The sequence below is a fragment of the Bos indicus x Bos taurus genome, chromosome 4 (genome assembly GCF_003369695.1).
Source record: "Bos indicus x Bos taurus breed Angus x Brahman F1 hybrid chromosome 4, Bos_hybrid_MaternalHap_v2.0, whole genome shotgun sequence".
Classification (NCBI taxonomy): Eukaryota; Metazoa; Chordata; class Mammalia; order Artiodactyla; family Bovidae; genus Bos; species Bos indicus x Bos taurus.
In genome coordinates this window covers 58,809,231-58,829,345 of record NC_040079.1, presented here as the reverse complement: position 1 = coordinate 58,829,345, position 20,115 = coordinate 58,809,231, and the positions used below count along the sequence as shown (strand labels likewise).

The 20,115-nt window shown below is 39.2% G+C and overlaps 2 protein-coding genes across 5 annotated transcripts in view; one reads left to right on the top strand and one right to left on the bottom strand.

The window, feature by feature from the left end:
• The window catches only part of ANLN (anillin actin binding protein), a 174,915-nt gene that overhangs the window by 97,710 nt on the left and 57,090 nt on the right, over positions 1–20,115 (bottom strand). The window lies entirely within an intron of this gene.
• The window catches only part of KIAA0895 (KIAA0895 ortholog), a 61,943-nt gene that overhangs the window by 12,184 nt on the left and 29,644 nt on the right, over positions 1–20,115 (top strand). For 3 of the 4 annotated variants that reach the window (XR_003510767.1, XM_027539533.1, XM_027539532.1), the window contains exon 2: positions 3,991–4,694. The exons of the other annotated variant lie outside the window; for it this stretch is intronic. Coding sequence is in view for 2 of the 3 variants with exons in the window: in XM_027539533.1 (XP_027395334.1) it covers positions 3,991–4,694 (704 nt within the window). In the remaining variant the exon portion in view is untranslated. The remainder of the gene's footprint in view (positions 1–3,990; positions 4,695–20,115) is intronic. 4 annotated transcript variants of the gene reach the window in all.

Sequence of the window (20,115 nt, the reverse complement as noted above, 5' to 3'; positions counted from 1 at the left end):
CAATATGCCAGCAAATTTGGAAAACTCAGCAGTGGCCACAGGACTGGGAAAGGTCAGTTTTTATTCCAATCCCAAAGAAAGGCAATGCCAAAGAATACTCAAATTATTGCACAATTGCACTCATCTCACACGCTAGTAAAGTAATGCTCAAAATTCTCCAAGCCAGGCTTCAGCAATACACAAACTGTGAACTTCCAGATGTTCAAGCTGGTTTTAGAAAAGGCAGAGGAACCAGAGATCAAATTGCCAACATCTGCTGGATCATCGAAAAGGCAAGAGTTCCATAAAAACATCTCTTTCTGCTTTATTGACTATGCCAAAGCCTTTGACTGTGTGGATCACAATAAACTGTGGAAAATTCTTCAAGAGATGGGAATACCAGACCACCTGACCTGCCTCTTGAGAAATTTGTATGCAGGTCAGGAAGCAACAGTTAGAACTGGACATGGAACAACAGACTGGTTCCAAATAGGAAAAGGAGTACGTCAAGGCTGTATATTGTCACCCTGCTTATTTAACTTCTATGCAGAGTACACCATGAAAAATGCTGGGCTGGAAGAAGCACAAGCTGGAATCAAGATTGCTGGGAGAAATATCAATAACCTCAGATATGAGGTTATGGCAGAAAGTGAAGAGGAACTAAAAAAGCCTCTTGATGAAGGTGAAAGAGGAGAGTGAAAAAGTTGGCTTAAAACTCAACATTCAGAAAACAAAGATCATGGCATCCGGTCCCATCACTTCATGGGAAATAGATGGGGAAACAGTGGAAACAGTGTCAGACTTTATTTTGGGGGGCTCCACTATCACTGCAGATGGTGACTGCAGCCATGAAATTAAAAGACACTTACTCCTTGGAAGGAAAGTTATGACCAACCTAGATAGCATATTCAAAAGCAGAGACATTACTTTGTCAACAAAGGTCCGTCTAGTCAAGGCAACAGTTTTTCCAGTGGTCATGTATGGATGAGAGAGTTGGACTGTGAAGAAAGCTGAGTGCCGAAGAATTGATGCTTTTGAGCTGTGGTGTTGGAGAAGACTCTTGAGAGTCCCTTGGACTACAAGGAGATCCAACCAGTCCATTCTGAAGGAGATCAGCCCTGGGATTTCTTTGGAAGGAATGATGCTAAAGCTGAAACTCCAGTACTTTGGCCACCTCATGCGAAGAGTTGACTCCTTGGAAAAGACACTGATGCTGGGAGGGATTGCGGGCAGGAGGAGAAGGGGACAACAGAGGATGAGATGGCTGGATGGCATCACTGACTCGATGGATGTGAGTCTGAATGAACTCCAGGAGTTGGTGATGGACAGGAAGGCCTGGTGTGCTGTGATTCATGGAGTCGTAAAGAGTCGGACACGACTGAGCGACTGAACTGAACTGATCCTTGATTGAAATGTTCCCTTGATATCTCCAATTTTCTTGAGATTTCTAGTCTTTCCCATTCTATTGTTTTCCTTCTTTCTTTGCATTTTTCATTTAAGAAGTCCTTCTTATCACTCCTTGCTATTCTCTGGAACTCTGCATTGAGTTGGATATATCTTTTCCTTTCTCCCTTGCCTTTCACGTCTCTTCTTTCCTCAGCCTCCTCAGACAATCACCTTGCCTTCTTTCATTACTTTGTCTTCAGGATGGTTTTGGTCACCACCTTCTGTACAATGTTATGAACCTCCGTCCATAGTTCTTCAGGTACTCTGTCCACCACATCTAATCCCTTGAATCTATTTGTCACATCCACTGCATAATCATAAGGGCTTTGATTAGGTCATACCTGAATGGCCTAGTGGGTTTCCCTACTTTCTTCAATATAAGCCTGAATTTTGCAATAAGGAGCTCATGATCTGAGCCACAGTCAGCTTCCGGTCTTGTTTTTGCTGACTGTGTAGAGCATCTCCATCTTTGGCTGCAAAGAATATAATCAATCTGATTTCAGTATTTCCCATTTGGTGATTTCGATGTGCAGAGTTATCTCTTGGGTTGTTCTCTTGACAGAACTGTTAGCCTTTGCCCTGCTTCATTTTGTACTCCCAAGTCCAATAACTTGCCTGTTATTCCAGGTATCTTTTGACTTCCTACTTTTGCATTCCAGTCCCCTGTGGTGAAAATGATACCGTTTTTGGTGTTAACTCTATAAGGTGTTGTAGGTCTTTATAGAAGTAGTCAACTTCAGCTTCTTCGGCATTAGTGGTTGGGGCATAGACTTGGATTACTGTGATGTTGAATGGTTTGCCCAGGAAATGAACTGAGATCATGCTGTCATTTTTGAGATTGCACCCAAGTACTGCATTTTGGACTCTTATTGACTTTGCGGGCTACTCCATTTCTTCTAAGGGATTCTTGCCCACAGTAGTAAATATAATAGTCACCTGAATTAAATTCTCCCGTCATCCATTTTAGTTCATTGACTCCTAAGATGCCAGTGTTCAGTCTTGACATCTCCTGCTTGATCACGTCCAATTTACCTTAATTCATGGACCTTACATTTCATGTTCCTATGCAGCATTATTTATAGTATTGGACATTATTTTCACCACCAGACACAACCACAGCTGAGTATTGTTCCTGTTTTGGCCCAGCCACTACATTCTTACTGGCTTTTTTTTTTGCCCTCAGCTCTTCCCTAGTAGCATATTGAACACCTTCCAACCTGGGGTGCTCATCTTCCAGTTTTGTATCTTTTTGCCTTTTCATACTGTCCATGAAGTTCTCCAGGCAAAAATACTGGAGTGGGTTGCCATTTTCTCCTCCAGTGGACCACATTTCGTCAGAACTCTTCACTACGACTTGTCTGTTTTGGGTGGCCCTGCATAGCATGGCTCATAGCTTCAGTGAGCTGTGCAAGCCCTTTTGCCACAGCAAGGCTGTGATCCATGGAGGAGAAAGGCAAAACTGACCTCTCCGTGTATGAGATATCGTACATAGTGGGCTTCCCTGGTGGCGCTAGTGATAAAGAATCCTCTGCCAATACAGGGTAGACGTAAGAGACACAGGTTCAATCCCTGGGTCAGGAAGGTCCCCTAAAGGAGGGCACAGCAACCTACTCCAGTATTCTTGCCTGGAAAATCCCATGGATAGAGGAGCCTGGCAGGCTGCAGTCCATGTGGTTGCACAGAGTTGGACATGACTGAAGCGACTTACCTTGCATGCACATCCTATGTAGTAATTATGTTTTAAAAGACTTGGCAAGAAAAAATTTGATTTTGTTTAATGTTAACCTGTGTTGTATAGTTGCTAAGTCATGTCCATCTCTTTGCGACTCCATGGACTGCAGCCTGCCAGGCTCCTCTGTCCATGGGATTTCCCAGGCAAGAATACTGGAGTGGATTGCCATTTCCTTCTTCGAGGGGATCTTCCAGATGCAGGGATCGAACCCACGCCTCCTGCATTGCAGATGGATTCTTTACTGCTGAGCCACCAGGGAAGTCCTACCTTAACCTATATTTAGAAATTAAGAAAAGAAACTAATATTCAGTGATATTACTAAAACATGCTTGAATGTATACTTATTTATTTAATTTAAAATGTTTTTGATATAGATAAGAGAGTATTGTCCTTCTTTTACTGTGGCTATCTTTATATATAGTGTCAGATTTCAAGATTCTATTGGCTTTGAAAGTGTCTTGGATTTTACTTTGATATTGATAATACCATTAAAGTATATCCTTTCTATGAAATCTACATGCTTTGGTAGAATTGAGTATTCAGATTATTTGTATATTATTATCTCATATCTATAATAAACTTTGATCATCTAAATGGTTTGACGCTAAGGATTTTTACAGCTAATTTGTTGTATATACATTCTTATAAAAGTGACCATGTCTAGCCTGACCAAAATTTAATAATATATTATTTTAATATTTAAAATGTGTTTTCCAAAGATTGTTGCAAAATTATAAAAGTTTAAAGACCCTTCAGAATGCTTTTTATATAATAAGCAATTTGCTTCATCTGGTATCTTTGTTATTTCTTTTGTTTTGATTTTATTAACACAGAAAAGCTTCACTGGCCTGAGCAAGAGCTTGCTAAGAAGTCCATTCTAAATGCAGAACCGTCCTTGATCATTGACAGCAAAAGAAGCATTTCACATTTATCTCCTGCAATACTGAAGGACATTTTCACAACTGGAACCAGTAGTTACAATGTCTTACTACAAAGCAAAGAGGAGAAAAAGCATCATTCACAAAAACAGCCTTCCTCCACCGGCTCCAAAAGATGTAGAAAACCCAGCAAATCTCCTAGCTCTTCGCGTAGTAAAGATCGCAAGATGAAAGCCCCAGTGCCTGTGATGAGCAGTAGTACTTGGTACTGCCTAGAAAGGCAGCCTGCTGTGTTTGTCACTGGGTCAGTGTCAAGTCCTGTAAAGTTTACGCATGATATCTCTGTTACAGGAAACCCCATAGTACTGCCACCTAAACCCAAAAATGAAAGAAAAGTGAAGCGACACCTTTTCTCCACACTGCCAAAGCCAAAGCCAAAGCCACAGCCTCTGCTGTCGAGAAGTTTTGAAAAAGGAGATGATTTTTCTGGAAAGAAATTTTGTATACTGACTGCTATAAAGCCCACCAACTTGGAGAAAGAAAAACTGAGGTTCTTCAAGTCCGACTACACCTACAATCCTCAGTTTGAGTATGCTAATCCCTCTCTGCCAAGCGTATTGGCCAAGCACAGCAATGCATCTGATCGATTTCTTAAGCAGGTAAAATGCTGCTTCCGTCGTGTGATTTCACTTTATGTAGTGAAAACAATTATTTGCCGTCATTTAAAAAGCCAAAAAAGTTCTAAAATACTCCAATTATTTATAGTTATCTCCCATCTAGGATACATAAATATGTGACAAGAAATCTCTAGGTGAGTGTCAACCCATATTTAAATTACTTCGCTCTAATCAAAATTTATAAAGAATCTACTATGTAAACATTGTGTCAGGAAGCAACTATATTAGGAAAAAGCTTCAGATTCTGACTCTAAGGTTTCATTTGGGATTTACAGACTTGTGGCCCTTTCATAAATCCACATACAAGTGTTTGTGTTTTCTTTTTGATTTTGAATGCGTTAGATGGAGCATGCATATTTCTGGTTCTCCCTGTTGTATTACATTCACAGCTTGCTTAGGCCCCAAATGGCATTTTGGGGACTGAGGCTTGAAACTTGCCAAAGTACTTTTTAATGCTTTACTGAAATTTTTAACAATCATCAAATAACTATTTCAGTATTCACTTAAAAAAGAAAATAATGGAATTTTTAAAACTACCTTCAGGGTTCACAAATCATGATGCAGATGATAATAAAAGCATCTCTTTCCAATTGCTCAATTTAGATATTTAGCACATAGTTTTGTGTGTTAAGGTCTTATGAACTTCAAAATCTGCTTAAGTTTTTGAGGAGAAATTGGCTGATATTTACCTTCAGGGCATAGAGCTAAGATCTTAAAAGCAGACTACATTTGGTTAAATTAACTTTGTATAGGGTTTTTATAATGCATTAGGTTCAACTTGGCTTCATTACTGGTTGAAAATCTGTAGGCTCCGTGAAGCCGCGTGATTCCATTTATCTTTAGCGGATGCCCTGTTTTAGCATTTTGCTGCAGTGCAAGTTCTTTGGACTTGTGGCCAGCAAATTTTTTTATTGTTTGTTATAGATTATATGAAATCTGACCAGTCTTTTAAAGCTTTTTCTTTTAGTTGCTCAGGAAAGTGCACCACCCCCCTGCCTTTTTAATTGGAGTATAGTTGATTTACAGTATTGTTTCAGGTGTACAGAAAAGTACATCTGTTATACATGAATCCACTCTCTTCTAGATTCTTTTCCCATATAGGTTATTATAGAGTACTGAGCAGAGATCGCTGTGCTATGCAGTAGGTCTTTATTAGTTATCTGTTTTATATACAGTGGTGTGTATTACATTCCCTTAAAATTGACAGTAATATAAAAATGCTATTTGTGGTTTTTCCCCCTTAATGCTAAAAGAGATGGCTGAGATTTCTTTATCAGTATTCTTTAATTTGGAGTCTTACTGCAAGCCCTACCAGTTGGTAAAGGGATTTCCCACCATTAGGTCAAAATGAATGCTCTTTCATGCCCTTGGATGGGAGTTAGGAAGCATCAGCAGCTCCAAAGATTGACAATTGACAGTGGTTGGTTTCTGGCCCTACAATCTTTATTTTAGCCCAATTTCAACTTTTTATGCTTGGGTCATTTGAGACTTCTAAATAGGACCAGCAATCCTAGCTGGCTGGTATTAAATACTTCAAATGCCACCGTTTGGGAGAATGATCACAACAAAAGCCAAATGTACTTCAAACCACTTTAATCAAATAAAGGAGATTCATCAGAACAGGGCCTCCATAAAATATGCTTAAGTTCCTACTTAGCATCTGAATGAATTCTGACATGATATATCCTTCCCCTTCCCAGCTGTGAAGTTAAAGCATCAGCTTCAGGGCTAGTTTCAGGACTTAGAATTGTGCTCCTCAGAGGGGTCAGGATGGCCAACTAGCCCACTGGTCTCTGGCCTCCACCCTTGAGGCCTTGCCAACCCATAGCTGGTAGTCTTGTAAGTATCATCATCTGGATCTTTCCAAGGCAGGCAATCTGTATTGTTGTTGGACAGTGACTGTGGTCCTTTTTAGTGCACAGATTGGCAGAGCAATAGTAAATGCAGGCCAGATACGCCTACCATAGTGGAACCAAGGTCGTGCCCAGGTTCGATTCGTTCCTAATTGGTTGCGCTGTCAATGTCAAGGAGTTCCAGGACTCAAGTTTTTTTCTAGTCTAGGCAGTAGGTTCCTCAGGAGGTCCTCAGGCCCTTTAGGTAGTTCAGAGCATCTAGCATGGGCTGCAGGACTTGAAAATAACTCCACGTGGAGCCTGCTGAACCCTGCTTAGCCTCTTGCTGGCAGCCATTGTGAGTCTTAGCTCCTCTCAGCTCCTCAACCCTTGGGGTCAGAAGCTGAGAATGTCTGTTTTCTGAGGTTGTGGACCTTTGCAGGAAAGAGCGCAGTACTTCCTGGTGCTGAAGAAGGGATCTGGGATGAGAAAATGCTGAAAACTATGCAGGGTCAGGTGTCTCCTCATCAGTGAATCAGAAGTAAAGCCTTAGTGGCACATTTGAGCAGTGACCTGGCAGCCAGTACATTCTACCTTACTTCTTTGTGGCTGACTATCCTGGAAAACCTAGGTATCAAATCCATAATGGCTTCAGAGCCAGCGTGTTGTTGAACAAGATGGGAAGGGTCTTCAGGGCAGTGATAGGAATCCTTGGCAGTATTTCCAGCAGTCAAATGAAAATTATATGTTTTTATGAAAGCCAGTGGGTAGCGTAAGTCACTGATTTTCCACTCTAACTGGAATCATATCTCATTGTAGATCATGGCTAGTATCCTGCTAGCTGGAAGCCCTGATTGGTCGAGTGATAGTTAATAACATAGGCAAAATAAGTTAACTTTTGTTTGGCTTGTAAATTAAAGTTTGAATTATGTTCTTGTTAGTAAAGCTGGAGCAGTGGGGATCATCAGTGATTGGAAAATGGGGGGAGAAGGAAGGCTTTGGGGTGTTGGGGAAAGACCCTGGGCTGAGGCTACCCCGCTGGCTGTCAAGGAAGGAATGGTAAAGATATGTACGAGGAGTTAAGAGAACAGGCCTGAGACTACCATCCTTAGAAAGCCTTGGTTGCAAGATTAATTGGAGCCTAGTGTCTGGGAACTTGACTGTTGAACAGTTTCCTATACTGAAATAAACTTTCCCTAAGTGATAAGAGGAGCTTGCCATGCCTCATTGTACAAACAGTATGTTTTATGGAATACCTCTTTTCCTTTCAGGAGCCTGGAATTTTAGATTTGCTAGGCATAGGGGTACTTATGTGACTAGCCTATGATAAAAAATCTTGGGCATTGAGTGTGTGATCAGTTTCATCAGTAGACCAGTCTTTACATGTTCTTTACAACTCAGTTGCTGGAGAAGTTAATTGCATCCTATGACTTCATTGTGAAAGGATTCTTTTGAGGCTACTTCTGGTTTCCTACAGACTTTACAGGATATAAGAAATGGGGTTAGGATATAAGAAATGGGCTTGGGTTAATTTTTTTTTTTTTAGGGCATTTACATTCAGATTTTAGAAAAAGAAGAATACAAAACTCAATACTAAAAAAAAAAATCTCAGTATTGCCCAAGTAAAACATCTCTGTGGGTTATAGTCATTGTCAGTTTGAGACTCCTGGTGAGTTAATAAGGTCTGGCTTCTTACAGCTTTGTAAAGGACCATTGTATGGCACAGTTTCAGGGGATGCTATTTACAAGCTGAGCTTGGGCTCACCTGTGAAAGAGTGATTATTAGTTGCTGCTTTTTGGAAGCTTTAAGATGAGTGTTTACCTTCTGCTGTTTTGGCACCCATCCCCATCTTCCAGCTACAGCTGCAGTCTCAACTCCATAATGTATCGTCATTTAGTGCCTTGGAAAGAATAGCAAGGTTAAACCTGGGTGCCTAGACTGTAAACTGAGTAAATTGAAAGAAGCAAGTACGGAGTGCCCCAAGGCGGTCATAGCATTGTAGATGACTGACTTCTCTCCCTATGCCCCTTGGCTCTGCCAGGGAAAAAGCAGAAACATCCATTCCAGCTCCCACATGCGTGTGTGCTAAGTCGCTTCAGTTGTGTCTGACTTGTCATGGCCCTAAGGACTGTAGTTCGCCAGGCTCCTCTGTCCATGGGATTCTGCAGCTCCCACAATATATACCTTTTATCTGTTGACCACTGTCCTAATTGCATTTCTTCTGTTTCCTTTCTATACACAACTGAGAATTGACAAGAGGGTTAAAATAAAATTTAAGTTATTTTCAATTGAAACAAAATAATTGAACTTTCAAAATGTCTTCAGTGAAGTAGTAATTGTTTTCCTATTCCTAAGGCATTACATTTTTCAAAATAATTGTTATTTGCAAATACAATCAATTTTTGATTATCTATATTAATGGAAGGAAACATTGGTATGGATTGGCTAAAATGGCAAGATTATTCCCTGCTCCCTCCTTCTTGAATAGTTCTCATCAAGGCAGTCATCTTAACTTTCCTGCTGTGATGGTGCTACATTAGCCATAGTAAGTAGAAAACACAGCAACAGAAAAAGCCACAAACAGTTGTTATTTGCAAATACAATTGGTTTTTGATTATCCATATTAGTGGAAGTGGAGGTTGTAGAAGGAAATGATGTTTAACATCCACCATCTAAGTGAAAATAATCCCCTGAAGTGATTTATAAAGAAGAAAACTCTTTGAAACCTTCAATTTGGTTCCAGGGATCTTACCTTTTAACCTCTGGAGGAGAAGACGCAGTTAGGAAAGATGGGGTGGGGGATTAAGTATGGCACCCCACTCCAGTACCCTTGCCTGGAAAATCCCATGGACGGAGGAGCCCGGTAGGCTGCAGTCCATGGGGTCTCGAAGAGTCGGACACGACTGAGCGACTTCCCTTTCACTTTTCACTTTCACGCATTGGAGAAGGAAATAGCAACCCACTCCAGTGTTCTTGCCTGGAGAATCCCAGGGACGGTGGAGCCTGGTGGGCTGCCGTCTATGGGGTCGCACAGAGTCGGACAGGACTGAAGCGACTTAGCAGCAGCAGCAGCAGCAGTATGAATGAAGAACAGATGGTAAGGACTTGTAATTACTAGAAGAAATGTGTAGATATATTTGTAAAAAAATGATGTAAAAAACATACAGTAAAATGTCTTTTTTCATCTTAGCATGTCAGAGCACTCCATAAATGTTAATCTTTTCAGTATTTTGAAACATAACCCTCTTAGCCAATAGTGAAATGGATCTTATAGCTATTTATAAGAATCACTGTCTTAAGTAAGAGGTTTATTAGACATATAAATGTAATTAAGAAATTGAAGGATTGCCTTCTTTAAAAAAGTATTCTTTGACTTATTGATTTTTAGGACTCTTGCTCTATAGGAGAGAGGTAGACCCGATCTCTCAAGTTTTTCTTGTACACTGTGGTGCAAAATGTTTCTGTTTATAATTTTTGCACCCATACTATATACTCATGTAAACATTGCAATGTCTGCTTCATTTTCCTCATGTATATATTGAGGGGAATAGACTCAGTGATCCTTGAGAGCCCTTTCTAGGACCACACACCTAAGTTCCAGCCCACAAAATACTATGGCTAATCACTTAAAGATTCAATTTCATGTCATTATGTATTCAGTTGTGTCATGCGTTTTGTTAAAATGTTTAACTATCTTTCCACATCATGTGTTAATCACAGAAAAGCTCAGCTTCTGCCTGCTGTTAACTGAAGATTCTTTTACTTCAGATATCAGTGCTTTATTAACTCAACCCATAACTGGCAAATATTTTGGTTTGCTGAAATTAACTTTACAAGTAAGTGGGATTTGTTTTTCTGCAAAACCTAGTGGAAAAAACCATTTCAGTGCAGTTCTTTCTACAATGTGTGTTCAGCTTGACAATTCTAAAGAATGCTTTTTAAACTAAGGTTACTGAGAAAGTAGCCTAACAGCAGAAATGGGAAGAGAATAACCAAGGAAATCAGGGTGTGAGCAAATCTATATTTTATATTAAATTCATGTGAATTTTACATTAAACTTCACAATGTAGCTTTAATATAGGAAAATGTAAATACCTTACTGACTGGCAACCATGTTTACATGAGTATGTAGTATGGGGGCAAAAATTTTAAATGTGAGAACCTGAAACTTAGTAGGAAGGTATTATACTTAACATTATTGGATTGTAAAATTAGCTCTTGTCACCAGAAGTCCAGCAGCATCTTGAGGGGAAAGCACAGACAAGGCACCTTCTGGAAAGGAGAGTAGTCATCAAGAAAGGAACTGTATACCTCAGAGCAGACAGGGGTTCCAACAGCTTGGAGACTGAGTACAAAGTCATAGTATTACCAAGTGCAGGCATATTGTCTTAGTAGTGATAAAACATTAAGAGTGACATAAACTTGAATTCTTATAAAAAGCTGTGTCCACGAGTGAAACAGTACCAGTTGAGAAAGCGAGCTGCAAGAAAGTTGATTTTTTAAAGGTATTTGATGTCTCTCAAAAAGACCTCTTCCATCATAACCATATTATTTAAGAGTTAGGATATTACTTGGTATTAATATATTCTACATCTGCTTAACTGGAAAAAAAAAAAAAGCTGTTCTGCTTATGTAATTAGAGTATCCTAAATGTATTTCTTGAAGTAAATGAAAGTTAATGGTCTATGCTATCAAAGGTAGCTTGATAGAGTTATCATAAAATCTCAGAGGTATTTAGAGAAAAGAATTCTGACTTTTATCCTGCATTGGAATAACATAATGCTTAACATTCTGTGGCATAGCACTGCATTTTCATTTATAGAGTTCAAATATTCAAAGTAAGTATCTCGATCGACCAACTTCATTATGAAGTGAAGTGAAAGTTGCTCAGTCGTGTCCGACTCTTTGCAACTCCACCCCATGGACTATACAGTCCATGGAATTCTCTAGGCCAGAATACTGGAGTGGGTAGCCTTTCCCTTCTCCAGGGGATCTTCCCAACCCAGAGATCAGACCCAGGTCTCCTGCATTGCAGGCAGATTCTTTACCGGCTGAGCCACAAGGGAAGCCCAAGAATACTGGGGTAGGTAGCCTATTCATTCTCCAGTTCACTTCCCAACCCAGGAATCAAACTGGGGTCTCCTGCATTGCAGGCGGATCCTTTACCAACTGAGCTATCAAGGAAGCCCAACTTCATTATGCTAGGAAATAAATTCTGATTTTTTTTCTTCCTGGTTAGCAGACTTTATACAGCTAGGGTCACATGTGTAGGATCTGAGCAGGGATCATAAATGATTGCAGGGAGTTGTCTGGGCACTGCAGGCAACTGGAAACCAGATAGCAGTTGGGCTACAGTTTGGGTCTAGTGTATCATATCCTCAGAAATTGTAAGAGAAGATAGATAACTTGAATTTTATACAAAGTCTTCCAATTTGTAAATGTTGACAACTAATTTAAAGAAAAAAACAAGTTGTTCAAACCAATGAAAACCCGTTTGTGGGCCACAGTCATCCCTTGGGTTGCCAGTTTGCCACCTCCGATTGACCAGATCTATTATACATAAGCTTTGTTTTGAGGCCAGTGATAGTGTAACATAAAGATTTTTAAATGTGGTCCTCAGGAAATGCCTTGCTTTTGGAGTTTATAGTGAAAATGGAATAGGTAATTTATTGTTAGATTAAAATGCATGCATAATACATAAAATCACATTGTGTTCTAAAACAAGTGTTCGTTTTCCTTTTTTGGTAGAAATAACACCATTGGAAATCAAATACCTTCACTGATGATAATATGTCTTGATATAAAATTTCTTTGAGGCCATGTTTTAATTGTACTAGTATTAAGGTATTTTGTGTTGGTAGACCTCAAGTTGTCCAGACAATAAGGGGGAGGGAAAAGCAAGCCTTCTTTAAACTATACTTCTCCTTAGGTGACAGTTTTTTGCTGAGCAAATCACAAGCCTTTTTCCAGATTCATTAAAGTGAAAAGATTAGAGTTTAGTACCTCTCATAGTAGTTTTGTGTATTAGATTGGAGACGTAAGGTCATTTCTTAACCTAATATCAAGGAAGATTTTCTTACAGAGACGGAAACACCCCAATCAGATTGTGTGTCCTTGGAAGAAGGTATGACCTTGATGACTCATTGAAACAACACTTCATTGATGTGCCTTTGAAAACTTGCCTAACCTGCAATCTCAGATTCTTATCTTAACAAATTCTTTTCTCCAAAACAGCTTGAATATCTACTTCTTCCTTGTAGGTAGTGAAAGAAGAGTTTGCAGTACTAATTTGTACTGTTTACAAATATCTTCTCTTGGTAGCATTTACCCTCTCACTCTCCCACTTAACATTGTATACATCCAAACTACCCTTAACCCTGAAGGCAGAAGGGGCAGAAAGGGATTGAGGGGAAGGCTGTAGGTGACGGTTTTCTTTGTCCTCTATGTTCTTTCACTCATTCCTTCATTTAAGGCAGACTCAGTGTCTCGGATCTATTTCCGGGATTCTGCATATGTAGAATATAATTTATCGAAACATTTTTCTTTGTTAAACTGCGACCAGATTATAATAAAATCTGTTTTACAGAAAACTGAGTTATTGGCAAATGCAGTTTCTCTTGCTCTCCACACTACTGTCAGTGTCTAAGTGTCAAATCTGATTGTGTCACTTTCCTTCCTGCAAAACTTTAGAGCTCCTCATAATTCAGGATAAAGTCCAAAACTTTTAACATGGCCTGCAGGTCTTTCATGTTTCCTGATCTAGCTCATGCTTAGGTTTCCAAAGTCAACGCTATACTCCCACAGCACCTTGTGCAGATTGTCTGTCATGAAATGTATCACTCTGTTATCATCCTTAAGTTTCTTTTTTTACCTTGACCACAAGACTAACCTCTTTTATAAAAGTGTGTTTTATTTATTTCAGCTGTTCCCAGAATCTGACAGAGATTGAAAATCTCAAAATCAAAATCCCATTTAGATTGAAAATCTCATTTAGATTGAAAATCTCGTTTAGTTCCTGGCACTAAATAAATGAGTTTCCTGGTGCCTGTCTAGCCTAAAAGCTCTGTATTTCACTTTCGTTGCTTTGTGTATGCTTTTGACAATATTCTCCCCCTTTACCTGGAATATCGTCTGTTTCCTCTAGGGCCCCACTTTAGTTTACCTTCCTGTGTTTTCACAAAATTTTATTCATACATCCAACAGAGTATTATTAAACTATGTAAATTTCAGTATAATCTCTGTCAGTCTAATGGTCAGGCTTGGAATTAGATTCTAAAAGATTGTAAAATATAAACATAAAAGCAGGGATTGGCAGAAAGAAAGTAACCTTAAAGATGAATGAATACAAGATGTTATTAATGGTATGCTAGAACTTCAATGAAATACTCTACAAACAGTAGATCCAAATTTGTGACTCGGGGTCAAGTTCATTGGGCACGTATGTTTCTTTGGGGGGACAGCTTAGTGTTTTTAAAAACATTGGTATATAAGGATGCTCTTCTATTTCCTCTGTTGTTCAGTCTCTAAGCTGTGTCCTATTCTTTTGGGGCCTCATTGATTGTAGCCTGCCAGGCCCCTCTGTCCATGGAATTTCCCAGGCAAGAATACTGGAGTGGGTTGCCATTTCCTCCCCCAGGAAATCTTCTAGACCCAGGGATCAAACCCACGTCAGCAGACAGATTCTTGACTACTTAGCCACCTGGGAAACCCACAGTCATTTGGGAAATAGATTACAAAACAAGTTCTCTTTCTCTTTCTCTCCCTCCCCTCTTCTGCTCTCTGTGTCTATCTCTAATTTCATCCTCACACCAACCCTATTAGGTAAGTAGGGCAGAGATTTTCATCTCCATTTTGCTATTGAAGAAACTAAACCTGAAAGGTGAAATGACAGACCTAGGATCACGCAGTCAGTAAAAGGCAGGGCACCAACATAAAACCAGATCTTTTGACTTCTAGTCTTTGCACAGTGTCATCAAGGCTTATATTGTGTTAGTGTCCCTGTTGTATATAGCTTTTCATTGAGTGACAGCTGCATTTGAAAAGGGAAATAGGTTTTTAGCACATGACTGTTTAAGTGGCTTTTGACTGATGGTGAGATTTCCAAATTGCTAAACAGCAACAGAATCAGAAAGTAAACCAAAAGTAGGTCATTCAACAGAGTGTTGAGATTTTTCAGAAAGTTTGCTGTATCATACAAGATAGTGCTGTAAGTTTTGTACAGAGATTTTTCATTTTCTGAATTAGTGGTTTAAATATTATACTGTGCTGTTTGATTACTATTTGTTTTTTAAATGATGGCTTTATGAAGATATAATTGACATGCCATGTAGTTAATCCATCTAAAGTGTACAGTTAAGTGATTGTCAGTATGCTTAGGATTATGTAGTCATTATCACTATCAAATTTGAGAACATTTTATCACCTGAAAAAGGAAACCCTGTACTCATTAGAAGTGACTCACCATTTCTTGCCAACACTCTCACCCCCACCCAGCCTTAGACAACCATCAATCTATTTTTCTTTTTATGGATTTAACTGTTCCAGACATTTCAGATAAATGAGTCATACAATATATGGTTCATTTTGACTGGCTTCATTTACTTAGCATGTTTAGCATGTTTTCAAGATTAATCTATATCATAGCATGTTTCAGTACTTTTTATTATTGGATAATACTCCATATATATATTACATTGTATTAGTCCATTCATCAGTTGATAGATATTTAGATTGTTTCCACTTTTTGGCTCTTATGAACAACGCTGCTATGAACATTTGTGTCCAGATTTTTGGTGAACATGTTCTTGGTCATCTTGGGTATATACCTAGTATTAATAGTAGATTATATGGTAGTTGGTCATATGGTAGGAGATCAGAGATCATATATAATGGGTCATATGGGAACTCTGTGTCTAACCTTTTAAGGAAAACTTTTCCAAAATGACTGCACCATTTTACATTCCCACCAACAGTATATGAGTTTCAGTTTCTCCACATCATCATCAACTCTTTTCTTTGTTTTTTGTCAACTTGTTTTTATTTTTACAGCTATTCTAGTGGGTGTGAAGTGATATATCATTGTAGTTTTAATTTGTATTTCTCTGATGACTAATGGTGTTGAGCATCTTTTCATGAGCTTATTGGTCATTTGTATATCTTCTTTGGATAACTGTGTTTGTATCTTTTGCCCATTTTTTAACTGGATTATTTGTATTTTTATTATTGAGTTATAGGAATTCTTACTATATTTTAGATATGTCACTTTTCAGATACGAAATTTGTAAACTTTTCTCCCATTCTGTGCGTTGTCTTTCTGCTTTCTTGATGGTGACCTTTGAAGCATAAAAGCTTTTAATTTGGATGAAGTCCAACTTACCTGTTTTGTTCGTTGATGTTTTGGTGTCATATCTAAGAAACCACTGCCTAATACAAGGTCATGAAGTGTGTGCCTGTGCTTTCTTCTAAGAGTTTTGTGTGTAGCTCTAACATTTATGTCTTTGATACATTTGGAGTTAATTTTTGTATATACATTTGGAGAAGGAGATGGCAGCCCACTCCACTGTTCTTGCCTGGAGAATCCCAGGGACGGGGGAGCCTGGTGGCTGCCGTCTATGGGGTCACACAGAGTCGGACACGACTGAAGCGATTTAGCAGCAGCAGCAGCAGGGGTCCGATTTTATTCTTTTATTTATATGCAGTTATCCCAGCACCATTTCTTGAAACTCCTGGTCCTTCCTCTCTCTCCCTTCTTCCCCCTTGGCAAGCCCAAGTCTGTTTTCTCTGAGTCTGTTTCTCTTCTATAGATAGGTTCATTTGTGCTACATTTTAGATTCCACATATAAGTGATATCATGTAATATGGGGCTTTCCACATGGCTCAATGGTAAAGAACCTGCGACTGCCTGCAATGCAGGCGACGTGGGTTCAGTCTCTGGGTCAGGAAGATCCCCTGGAGAAGGAAATGGCAACCCACTCCAGTATTCTTGCCTGAGAAATCCCATGGACAGAGGAGCCTGGCAGGCTGTAGTCCATGGGGCCAGAGAGTCAGACATAACTTAGCGACTAAACCACTACCACCATATGCTATTTGTCTTTCTCTTTCTGACTTACTTCACTTAGTATGATAATCTAGTTGTTTCCATGTTGCTACAAATGACATTATTATTCTTTTTTATGCCCCAGTAGTATTCCATTGTATATATGTACCACACCATCTTTATCCATTCATCTGTTGATGGACATTTAGGTTGTTTCCATATTTTGGCTATTGTGAACCGTGCTGCTATGAACATAGGGGTGCATGTATCTTTTTGTATTATAGTTTTGTCCAGTTATATTCCCAGGAGTGGGATTGCTGGATCATGTGGTAATTCTATTTTTAGTTTTCTGAGGAACCTCCATACTTCTTTCCTCGGGGGCTGAACCAACTTACATTCCCACCAACAGCATAGGAGGGTTCCCTTTTCTTCATACCCTCTCTAACATTTGTTATTTGTAGACTTTTAAAAGATGACCATTCTGACCAGTGTGAGGTGGTACCTCATTGTAGTTTTGATTTGCTTTTCTCTAATAAGTAGTGGTGTTGAGCATCTTTTTATGTGCCTGCTGTGCCATCTGTATGTCTTCTTTGGGGAAATGTCTATTAAGGTCATCTGCCCATTTTTCGATTGGGTTTTTGTTGAGTTGTATGAGATATTATTTATATATCTTAAGATTACAACTTTGTTGCATCATTTGCAAATTTTTCTTCCATAAGTTATCTTTTCATTTTTTAAAAAATGGTTTTCTTTACTGTGCAAAAGCTTGTAAGTTTGAGTATGTCCCATTTGTTTATTTTTGCTTTTGTTTCAATTTCCTTGGGAGACTAACCTAAGAAAATATTGGTATGATTTATGTCAGAGAACGTCTTGCCTAGTTTTTATGTGGAGTCCTTAGGGTTTTCTATTTATGGTATCATGTCATCTGCATATAGTGACAATTTTATCTTTTCCTTTCCAATTTGGATACCTTTTCCTGCATTTTCTTGTCCGATTGCTGCTAGGACCTCCAATACTATGTTGAACGGAAGTGGTGAGAGTGGGCATCCTTAACTTGTTCCAGATTTTAGTGGGAAGACTTTTAGCTTTTCACTGTTGAGTATTATATTATCTGTGGGTTTGTCATAAATGACTTTATTATGTTGAGATATGTTCCCTTTGTTCCTGCTTTGGTAAGAGTTTTTAATCATAAATGGATGTTGAATTTTGTTAAGTTCTTTTTCTACATCTATTGAGATACATGTGTTTTTTGACTTTTGTTAACGTGGTATAACGTGGTTGATTTTGTGTATGCTGAACCATCCTTGTGAATTGGGGATGAATCCCACTTGGTCATGGTGTGTGATCTTTTTTTATGTGTTGTTGGGATTTGGTTGCTAATATTTTGTTGAGAAGTTTTGCATCTATATTTATTGAAGATACTGGCTTGTAATTTTCTTTTTTGGTGGTGTTTTTGGTCTTGGTTTAGGGTGATGGTGGCCTCATAGAATGTCTTTGGGACTGTTCCCTCCACTTCAGTCTTTTGGAAGAGTTTGAGAAGAACTGGTATTAGTTCTTCTTTGTATGATTGGTAGACTTCATCTGTGAAGTCATCTGGTCCTGGACTTTGATTTGTAGGAATCATTTTTTTTTTTTTATGATTACAGATTCTATTTCACGTCTAGTGATCCATCTCTTCAAATTATCTTTTTCTTGATTCAGTTTTCACAGGCTGTACATTTCTAGAAAGTTGTCCATTTCTTCTAGGTTGTCAAATTTGTTGACATGTAATTGTTCAGAGTATTCTTTTATGGTTTTTTGTATTTCTGTAGTATCACTCAAGATTTCTCCTTTTTCATTTTTTATTTTGTTTGGGTACTCTCTCATTTCTTCTTGGTGAACCTGGCTAGAGGTTAATTTTGTTTACCCTTTTAAAGAATCAGCTCTTGTTTTTGTTTTTCTATTGTTTTTCTATTGTTTTTAAAATCTATTTTATTTCCTTCCTAATATTTATTTTTTAAAATTTTATTTATTTTGGCTGTGCTGGGTCTTCATTGCCACTCAGGCTTTTCTCTGGTTGTGGCAGGTGGGGCCTGCACTGTGCGTGGGCTTCTCATTGTGGTGGCTTCTTTTGTTGTAGAGCACAGGCTCTGCAGAGTGTGGGCTTCAGGAATTGAGGCATGTGGGCTCAACAATTGCAGTTCCCAGGTTCTGGAGCACAGGTTCAATAGTTGTGATGCACGGGCTTAGCTCCAAGGCATGTGGGATCTCCTCAGACTAGGAATTGAACTCACATCTCCCACATTGGCAGGAAGACTCTTCACCACTGAGCCACCAGGGAGTGTGAAGACAGTGAAAGTGTCAGTTGCTCAGTCATGTCAAGTTGCCTTGGTTTTCCAGTGCAAGGGCTACCTGAATGATAAGGATTTTCTAGGAAGGAGGGGTTATCATTATTATCATTGTTATTAAAAGCTCATTATCCCCTCCCTTTAGAATTTTGAAAGAAAGTGTTAGTCATGTCCAACTCTTTGTGACCTCATGGACTGTAGCCCACCAGGCTCCTCTGTCCATGAGATTCTCCAGGCGAGGATACTGGAGCAGGTTGCCATTCCTTTCTCCGGGGGATCCTCCTGACCCAGGGAACAAATCTGGGTATCCCGCATCGCAGGCAGATTCTTTACTATCTGAGCCACCAGGGAAGCCCTCCCTAATCTTGATTATTTCCTTCCTTCTGCTGACTCTAGGTTTTGTATATTTGTCTTTTTCTTTTACGTGCCAGGTTAGGTTGTTTCCTTGAGATTTTTTCTTGTTTTTTGATGAAAGTCTGTTGTACTTTTAAATTTCGTAAAAGTTGTTTTGGTAGTGGTCCACCTCAGGGGGGGTCTTGCATAGATTCTGTTGGAAGGAGCTTGGTCAGTTAGCTGTGCAGTGGAGGCACCTTCTGTAAAAGGCCTGCCATAGCATTATAGTCAAGGGAGAAGGACCACAGCTGAACCAGTTATACAGGAATTGTTCACTCCTTCTTCCATATACTGAGTATATTCAGTACACAGAAAGCACAGTCACTCAGTCATGTCCAACTCTCTGTGACCCCATGGACTGTAGACCACCAGGCTCCTCTGTCCAGGGCATTTTCCAGGCAAGAATACTGGAGTGGGTTGCCATTTCCTACTTCAGGGGGATCTTCCCAACCCAGGGATCAAAACCACGTCTCCAGGGTCACCGACATTTGCAGGCAGATTCTTTAACCCGCTGAGCCACAGAATATATTAAAAGTACTGAATATTCAATATGCTGAAGGGAAATGGGGGACAGATGGGGAGGACTCAAATCACTGATTATGCCTTCCTTTCCTAGTGAAAGTTCTTTAGGTCCCAGACCAGGCCCTGCCTAGGGGAGGTGAAAAATCTTTAATTAGATATATGATTTATGTTTTAAATTGGTTAAATTAACTTGAACTTTTTTTCTTTTAATACTTGAATGTTATTGGAAGTTAAAGAAATGGTAGAGATATATTTGAAGATAGGAAAGGGATATTCTGAATGGCAAACTGAA